The sequence below is a fragment of the Teleopsis dalmanni genome, unplaced genomic scaffold (genome assembly GCF_002237135.1).
Source record: "Teleopsis dalmanni isolate 2A unplaced genomic scaffold, ASM223713v2 unscaffolded_contig_1593, whole genome shotgun sequence".
NCBI lineage: Eukaryota > Metazoa > Arthropoda > Insecta > Diptera > Diopsidae > Teleopsis > Teleopsis dalmanni.
Genome location: NW_024032975.1, coordinates 1 through 8856, shown reverse-complemented (window position 1 = coordinate 8856; position 8856 = coordinate 1). Strand labels below are relative to the sequence as shown.

At 36.3% G+C, this 8856-nt stretch overlaps 1 protein-coding gene across 1 annotated transcript; it reads left to right on the top strand.

Moving 5' to 3' along the window:
• Window positions 1-6: 6 nt before the first annotated feature.
• LOC119664199 (titin-like) lies at window positions 7-6803 on the top strand. The gene is made up of 2 exons (XM_038073736.1): window positions 7-1995; window positions 2210-6803. Exons 1-2 carry the CDS (start codon window positions 132-134, stop codon window positions 6634-6636), a joined length of 6291 nt encoding a protein of 2096 aa, XP_037929664.1. The 5' UTR covers window positions 7-131; the 3' UTR covers window positions 6637-6803.
• Window positions 6804-8856: the final 2053 nt, after the last annotated feature.

Below are 8856 nucleotides of genomic sequence, written 5' to 3'. Positions count from 1 at the left end.
CGACACAAGTTCGACCAGATGATAATCTTAAACCTGAAGGTGAGTTTTATGTTCCCGAAAAAACACAATTCAAGCCCGCAGAGAAAACACAACGAGTTATTCGTAAAGATAATTTGAAGACAGAAGGTGAAATGACATTCGTTGAGAGGGAAGAATATCAATATGTAGTCAGACCAGAACAAGTAAAACCAACTGATAACTTAAAGCCTGAAGGAAAATTCTATACACCAGATAAAGTTGATTTTGAACCTGCTGAGAGACCTATTCAAAAGAAACCAGAAGACAATTTACGACCAGAAGGTGAATTCTACACTCCAGAAAAACCGAAATACAAACCAGGAGAAAGACCAACACAAGTTCGGCCTGATGATAATCTCAAACCTGAAGGCGAGTTCTATGCTCCAGAAAAACCAAAATATAAACCTGGTGAGAGACCAACTCCAGTTCGACCAGATGACAATCTCAAACCTGAAGGTGAATTTCATACTCCAGAAAAACCAAAATATAAACCTGGAGAAAGACCGACACAAGTTCGACCAGATGATAACCTTAAACCTGAAGGTGAATTCTATGTTCCCGAAAAAACACAATTCAAGCCCGCAGAGAAAACACAACGAGTTATTCGTAAAGATAATTTGAAGACAGAAGGTGAAATGACATTCGTTGAAAGGGAAGAATATCAATATGTAGTCAGACCAGAACAAGTAAAACCCACTGATAACTTAAAACCTGAAGGAAAATTCTATGCACCAGATAAAGTTGATTTTGAACCTGCTGAGAGACCTGCACAAAAGAAACACAAAGACAATTTACGACCAGAAGGTGAATTCTACACTCCAGAAAAACCGAAATACAAACCAGGTGAGAGGCCAACTCAAGTTCGGCCCGATGATAATCTCAAACCTGAAGGCGAGTTCTATGCTCCAGAAAAACCAAAATATAAACCTGGTGAGAGACCAACTCAAGTTAGACCTGATGACAACCTCAAACCTGAAGGTGAATTCTATGCTCCAGAAAAACTGAAATATAAGCCAGGTGAAAGACCAACTCAAGTTCGACCAGATGACAACCTACGTCCTGAAGGTGAATTCTATACACCGGAGAAGCCAACGTTTAAGCCGGCTGAACGTCCCATTCAAAAGAAACCCGAAGATAATTTGCGGCCAGAGGGTGAGTTTCATAGTCCCGAAAAACCAAAATATAGACCAGGTGAAAGACCAACTCAAGTTCGACCTGATGATAATCTCAAACCTGAAGGCGAGTTCTATGCTCCAGAAAAACCAAAATATAAACCCGGTGAAAGACCAACTCAAGTCCGACCTGATGACAACCTCAAACCTGAAGGTGAATTTTATACTCCGGAAAAACCAAAGTATAAACCAGGTGAAAGACCGACACAAGTTCGACCTGATGATAATCTGAAACTTGAAGGTGAATTTTATGTCCCCGAAAAAACACAATTTAAGCCCGCAGAGAAAACACAACGAGTTATTCGTAAAGATAATTTGAAGACAGAAGGTGAAATGACATTCGTTGAGAGGGAAGAATATCAATATGTTATCAGACCAGAACAAGTAAAACCCACTGATAACTTAAAGCCTGAAGGAAAATTCTATGCACCAGATAAAGTTGATTTTGAACCTGCTGAGAGACCTGTCCAAAAGAAACACAAAGACAATTTACGACCAGAAGGTGAATTCTACACTCCAGAAAAACCAAAATATAAGCCGGGTGAGAGACCAACTCAAGTTCGACCAGATGACAACCTCAAACCTGAAGGCGAGTTCTATGCTCCAGAAAAACCAAAATATAAACCTGGTGAGAGACCAACTCAAGTTCGACCTGATGACAACCTCAAACCTGAAGGTGAATTCTATGCTCCAGAAAAACTAAAATATAAACCAGGTGAAAGACCAACTCAAGTTCGACCAGATGATAATCTTAAACCTGAAGGTGAATTCTATGTTTCCGAAAAAACCCACAATTTCAAGCCCCGCAGAGAAAACACAAAAAGAACCCGGGGAGTGGTTTTATTTTTCCCTGTAAAAGATTTTGAAAAAAATTTTTTGGGGGGGGGAAAGGGACAGAAGTGAAATGACATTCGTTTGAGAGAGAATATCCAATATGTTATCAGACCAGGAACAAGTAAAACCCACTTGATAACTTAAAGCTTAAGGTAAATTCTATGATTTTTTTTTGTTACAACCAGATAAAGTTGATTTTGAACCTTGCCTGAGCGACCTGTCAAAGAAACACAAAGACAATTTACGACCAGAAGGTGAATTCTACACTCCAGAAAAACCAAAATACAAACCAGGTGAAAGGCCAACTCAAGTTCGGCCTGATGACAATCTCAAACCTGAAGGCGAGTTCTATGCTCCAGAAAAACCAAAATATAAACCTGGTGAGAGACCAACTCAAGTTCGACCTGATGATAACCTCAAACCTGAAGGTGAATTCTATGCTCCAGAAAAACTAAAATATAAACCAGGTGAAAGACCAACTCAAGTTCGACCAGATGACAACCTACGTCCTGAAGGTGAATTCTATACACCGGAGAAGCCAACGTTTAAGCCGGCTGAACGTCCCATTCAAAAGAAACCCGAAGATAACTTGCGGCCAGAGGGTGAGTTTCATAGTCCCGAAAAACCAAAATATAGACCAGGTGAAAGACCAACTCAAGTACGACCTGATGATAATCTCAAACCTGAAGGCGAGTTTTATACTCCAGAAAAACCAAAATATAAACCTGGAGAAAGACCAACTCAAGTTCGACCAGATGATAATCTTAAACCTGAAGGTGAATTCTATGTTCCCGAAAAAACACAATTCAAGCCCGCAGAGAAAACACAACGAGTTATTCGTAAAGATAATTTGAAGACAGAAGGTGAAATGACATTCGTTGAGAGGAAAGAATATCAATATGTAGTCAGACCAGAACAAGTAAAACCCACTGATAACTTAAAGCCTGAAGGAAAATTCTATGCACCAGATAAAGTTGATTTTGAACCTGCTGAGAGACCTGTTCAAAAGAAACACAAAGACAATTTACGACCAGAAGGTGAATTCTACACTCCAGAAAAACCGAAATACAAACCAGGTGAAAGGCCAACTCAAGTTCGGCCTGATGACAATCTCAAACCTGAAGGCGAGTTCTATGCTCCAGAAAAACCAAAATATAAACCTGGTGAGAGACCAACTCAAGTTAGACCTGATGACAACCTCAAACCTGAAGGTGAATTCTATACTCCAGAAAAACTAAAATATAAACCAGGTGAAAGACCAACTCAAGTTCGACCAGATGACAACCTACGTCCTGAAGGTGAATTCTATACACCGGAGAAACCAACATTTAAGTCGGCTGAACGTCCCATTCAAAAGAAACCCGAAGATAACTTGCGGCCAGAGGGTGAGTTTCATAGTCCCGAAAAACCAAAATATAGACCAGGTGAAAGACCAACTCAAGTTCGACCTGATGATAATCTCAAACCTGAAGGCGAGTTTTATACTCCAGAAAAACCAAAATATAAATCTGGAGAAAGACCAACTCAAGTTCGACCAGATGATAATCTTAAACCTGAAGGTGAATTCTATGTTCCAGAAAAAACACAATTCAAGCCCGCAGAGAAAACACAACGAGTTATTCGTAAAGATAATTTGAAGACAGAAGGTGAAATGACATTCGTTGAAAGGGAAGAATATCAATATGTAGTCAGACCAGAACAAGTAAAACCAACTGATAACTTAAAGCCTGAAGGAAAATTCTATGCACCAGATAAAGTTGATTTTGAACCTGCTGAGCGACCTGTCCAAAAGAAACACAAAGACAATTTACGACCAGAAGGTGAATTCTACACTCCAGAAAAACCAAAATATAAGCCGGGTGAGAGACCAACTCAAGTTCGACCAGATGACAACCTCAAACCTGAAGGCGAGTTCTATGCTCCAGAAAAACTAAAATATAAGCCCGGTGAAAGGCCAACACAAGTTCGACCTGATGATAATCTCAAACCTGAAGGTGAGTTCTACTCTCCAGAAAAAGCAAAGTTTAAACCTGCTGAAAAAATACAACGAATTATTCATAAAGATAATTTGAAGACAGAAGGTGAAATGACATTTGTTGAAAGGGATGAATATCAATATGTAGTCAGACCAGAGCAAGTAAAACCAACTGATAACTTAAAGCCTGAAGGGAAATTCTATACACCTGATAAAACTGATTTTAAACCTGCTGAGCGACCGGTCCAGAAAAAACCAGAAGACAACTTGCGACCAGAAGGTGATTTGTTTATACCAGGTAAATCGCAGTACCGACCTGCTGAGAAGACTAAGAAGGTTATTCATAAGGATAATCTACGAACCGAAGGTGAAATGACATTTATCGAGAAAGACGAGTATCAGTTTACTATTCGGCCGAATCAAATTAAACCAAGCGATAATTTAAAACCAGAAGGCGTATTTTATACTCCACAAAAATCTGACTTCAAGCCCGCAGAGCGTCCTATTCCAAAAATACCTGAGGATAATTTACGTCCTGAAGGTCAATTTTATGGCCCTGCAAAGCCGGAATACAAACCTGGAGAGAGGCCAACACCTGTTAAACATGATGATAATTTGAAACCTGAAGGAGATTTTTATGTTCCGGAAAAAACTCAACATAAGCCTGCTGAAAAAGCTCAGCGTGTTATACGAAAGGATAATTTGAAAACAGAAGGTGATATGACTTTCATTGAAAAGGAAAAATATCAGTTCACTGTACGACCAGAGCAAGTGATTCCAGCGGATAATTTGAGACCTGAAGGTGAAATTTGTGTTCCTGAAAAGCCGTCATTTAAGCCAGCTACTAAAACTGAAAGAATTATACATAAAGATAATTTGAAAGTTGAGGGTGAAATGATTTTCACCACCAAAGATGAATATATGTTTGTAGAAAAACAGAAGCCAGTAAAGCATACAGACAATTTGAAACCTGAGGGTGAATTTTACTCTCCTACCAAAACAGTATATCGTGCAGCAGACCGTCCCGTTCAAAAGAAACCAAAAGATAATTTAAAATCCGAAGGTAGTTTTTATGTTCCTGAAAAGACTTCATTTAAAACTGCATCAAAATCAGAGCGAATAATTCATAAAGACAATTTGAAAATGGAAGGAGATATGTGTTTTACGCAAAAAGAAAGCTATAAATACGTGAAAAGACCGCAACAAGTAAAACCTACTGATAATTTGAAATCTGAGGGCGAGTTTTACAGTCCAGATAGTACGAAATATGTACCAGCAGAACGACCTCAAGTTAAAAAGCCTGTTGATAACTTAAAAAGTGAGGGTGATTTTTATAGAATAGAGGATAAGAAAACAACTAGAAAAATAACTGCAAGTGACAACGTTGTAAAGGATAGAACCGAAAGAATTATTCCAAAAAAACCTACAGACAACTTAAAATTGGAAGGTACCATGGATATGCAAAGGAGAGAAGATTTCAAATCTACAAACACCATTACAAAGACATCTCAAACAGTCTCTAAAATTAAACAAACTCACAATGCTTCTTCGATAAACTTAGGAAGTGATCAATCTATACTTAAGACAACTAACCAAATGAGTTTTGCTTCTGGTAAAAATACAAACGTCACAAATGGAAATACGAAATCTCCAGCGGACGGCTTGATAGTTGTATCTACAAAGAAGGTAACGACTGTTATAGGGAGCCGCAATAAGAAGGAACCGGAAACTGAATTTGTAAAGCGAAATGAAAAGGTAAATATAATCGAAAATACTACAAAATCGACTAACGCGACAAAGACTATTAATATTGAAAATAAGCACAGTGATATTGTGTCAGTAAAGGAAAATCATGTAACACGTGCTAATCAGAGAAGCATAACTGATCAACGTGATAGTTTAGGAACAATAATAGCGAATGTTGCAACACAAAATACTGTTTCCAATAATGAATGCAAAAATGTATCTAATGTCTCAAATATGACACATTTATCCAATGTTTCAAAAGTATCCAATATTTCAAATGTGTCCAATGTTTCAAATGCATCCAATATTTCTTCTTCAAAACAGTACCATCACCGCAAAGGTGAGCTTTCCAGCGAATCGGATATAACTAACTCCATTTTTCATCGTAAGAATGTATCAACTGACTCGAATCAATTTGGTGGTCTATCATCAAATGGAAAAATTCACCGTAAGAGTATTCTAAATTTGCACGAACATTCCATTGGTGGCATTCCAAGCGAAAGAAAAAGTTATAGCAGCATACACAGGCAAAACAAAGAGTTAGATTCTTGTTTATCAACATCTTCGAATGAACGTCAAACTTATAATGTTGCACACAAATCGTATGATGCTAAATCAGCATCTTCGGCATCATCATCAACGATGACTCGTATTATAACTGGCGAATATGCATTACCATCAACCACACGTACAGAACGCATAATTACTCGAAGGAATGGTGGTCAATCTTCTTTTACCCTCGGGTCTGATACGGCAACATCTTCAAGTCTTTACAAAAGCGAATATAAAGGACCTGCTTCAACAACATGTGCTATACACAAAATCCAGCAAGGTGCCTATCAACATACCCGAGATACAAAAGATCATAAGTTCTTCAAAAGTTCTAAATAGTGTCTAAGTCTAAACAATTAACTATAATATATATATAGCCATCGCACGATTTTCTACATTTTTAATATAATATCCTTTCTGTAAATTTCAGAGAATGTAAACTTAATACATGAAACATATAATTACTAACCATTTTTTGAATAATTCTAATAAAAATATTTTTAAATAAATTCACTAAATTTTATGTCTATTCTTTTTTTATTAGTAGTAATATAAGTAGTAGTAGTATCTACTGTACCAAAATCCTATTAAAAAGTTTATAATGAAATAATACAAATTAAATTCATAAACTTTACTTAAGCGTATTTAAACCAATAATGATATGATTCTTTTAACACAATGATAACTGAGGTCTGTCAGGATTTTGACAGACCGTACAACAGGTCGTACAAGGTTTTAAAGCAATTATTTTTCTTGTAATGTTTTCAAGTTACTGATTGTTGTCCATCTTAAGAACTTTTTTATAACTTAGTCTCAAAATTAGTGTTAAGCAGTCATCGCAACAATTTGTTTATAAAGTATCGGAGTAGGTCTTCTACGTTGCTTCTTTATAAGGAAGCTCTCTTACGCTCTATTATTTATAAAAATAATACTCACGACAATTTAATACCCATTATTACTTCCTTTAACGTTTCGACTAGATCTTAAGTATATATAATATTATAGCGGATCCATACTCATGTGTATTTTTATTTCTTAACTTTTTCCGAATTTTCATCGTCATATGTTTATAATTCTTGATCTGCATATAAACTGTGGTGCTTTTTGAATATATCAACTTTTTATTTTTGAATATTTATTGTGTACTCCATAACACTTAATAATAGTGAAGCTTATCTATCTTAACTTGCAATAATTTGGGGGTTATTGTTAGAATAACACAACCATCTGACTCATAACATTCAATAGGGTTAGGCCGTCTGTAAGATGCGTGATTTAGTCGTTGTCTTCCTGAAGCGCTTTATTTATTCCAGTTTGAATGGGAAACCACTCTGATACTTTATCTGTGTTTTTAATTTCCTGATTATTATAAACTGTATTGTATCAAGTTAGAGTCACATTCTAAAGTTATTTAGCTTGTGAAATAAAGCCTTTCAGTTTATTGTGCTAGTTTATACACGAACTGTGGTAATACGTATATACGACAGTCTTTTATCTCTTTCTTGAACTTGTATTGATAGACTTTGCAAATTTCGGTGTATAACCTAAATATTTAATTACTCAAAAAATATCAAAATATTCCTGTGAATAACTTGGCAAGGGACGACCTGCGGGTTACCACAAAGGATAAAAAATGATTGCTGTTTCAAAGGCTCCGGGTAAATTTTAGATATATTGCATGGTATAGAACTAAATATGGGTTCTATCTTCATATGGTTATTTGTTTAATTGCGTTAAGAACTTTTAATATGACAAGAACTTGATTTAAAATAGTAGAGAAAGAGGATATTTTCAAATCCAAAAACTTTTTAAAAAAACTAATTAGCTAAAATATGTAAGATTTTATTCATGTTTTTATTCATGCGACCCTGTTTGAACTCTTTGTTTGCCTTGGAGCATGCTTGTGGGTTTCTAACACTATCCGAAGACATTGTAACACATTTGACAATGTGTTCTCAGTTAAAGTGAGTTCTCTTTATATTCAATTTTTTCATGACATTTTATAGTGTTAGATAGAATTAATCTAATAGAAGTAAAAATTTATATCATATTTGTGTGCACTCTGCTTAACTACAGCAATTTGGGAAGTAAATATATGACAATATCCAACGCCAGTGATCAAAAGTTAAAAGCCGGTAAGTGTAATTGGTAGAAATTGTCTATTACGAGCTGCACTGGACTGGAGCAATGGTTAACTCTGTGCATTAATGCTCGCAACTCAACCGCTTGAATTAAATAATCAAGAAGAATTGACCACAATTGGTTAACGAAGAAGTAGTTGTGTTTCATGATAACAATGGTAGACCCCACAGACATACCTTTAATGACTCGAAACAAATTGACGGCTCTTGATTGGTAAGTTTTGATGCATCCATCGTATGTCCACCGCCCGAAACCTACATCATTCGACTCCTATTTATTTCGGATTTTCTTTATGGTGAAGAAAGGTTACCATAACTAAAGCGCCGTTGTAATGCACTTGGCGTAGTCTTTCATCGAGAAACCACAGTAGTTTAACACCAATAGAATTACGAAGCTACTCGAAAAATATCAAAAGGT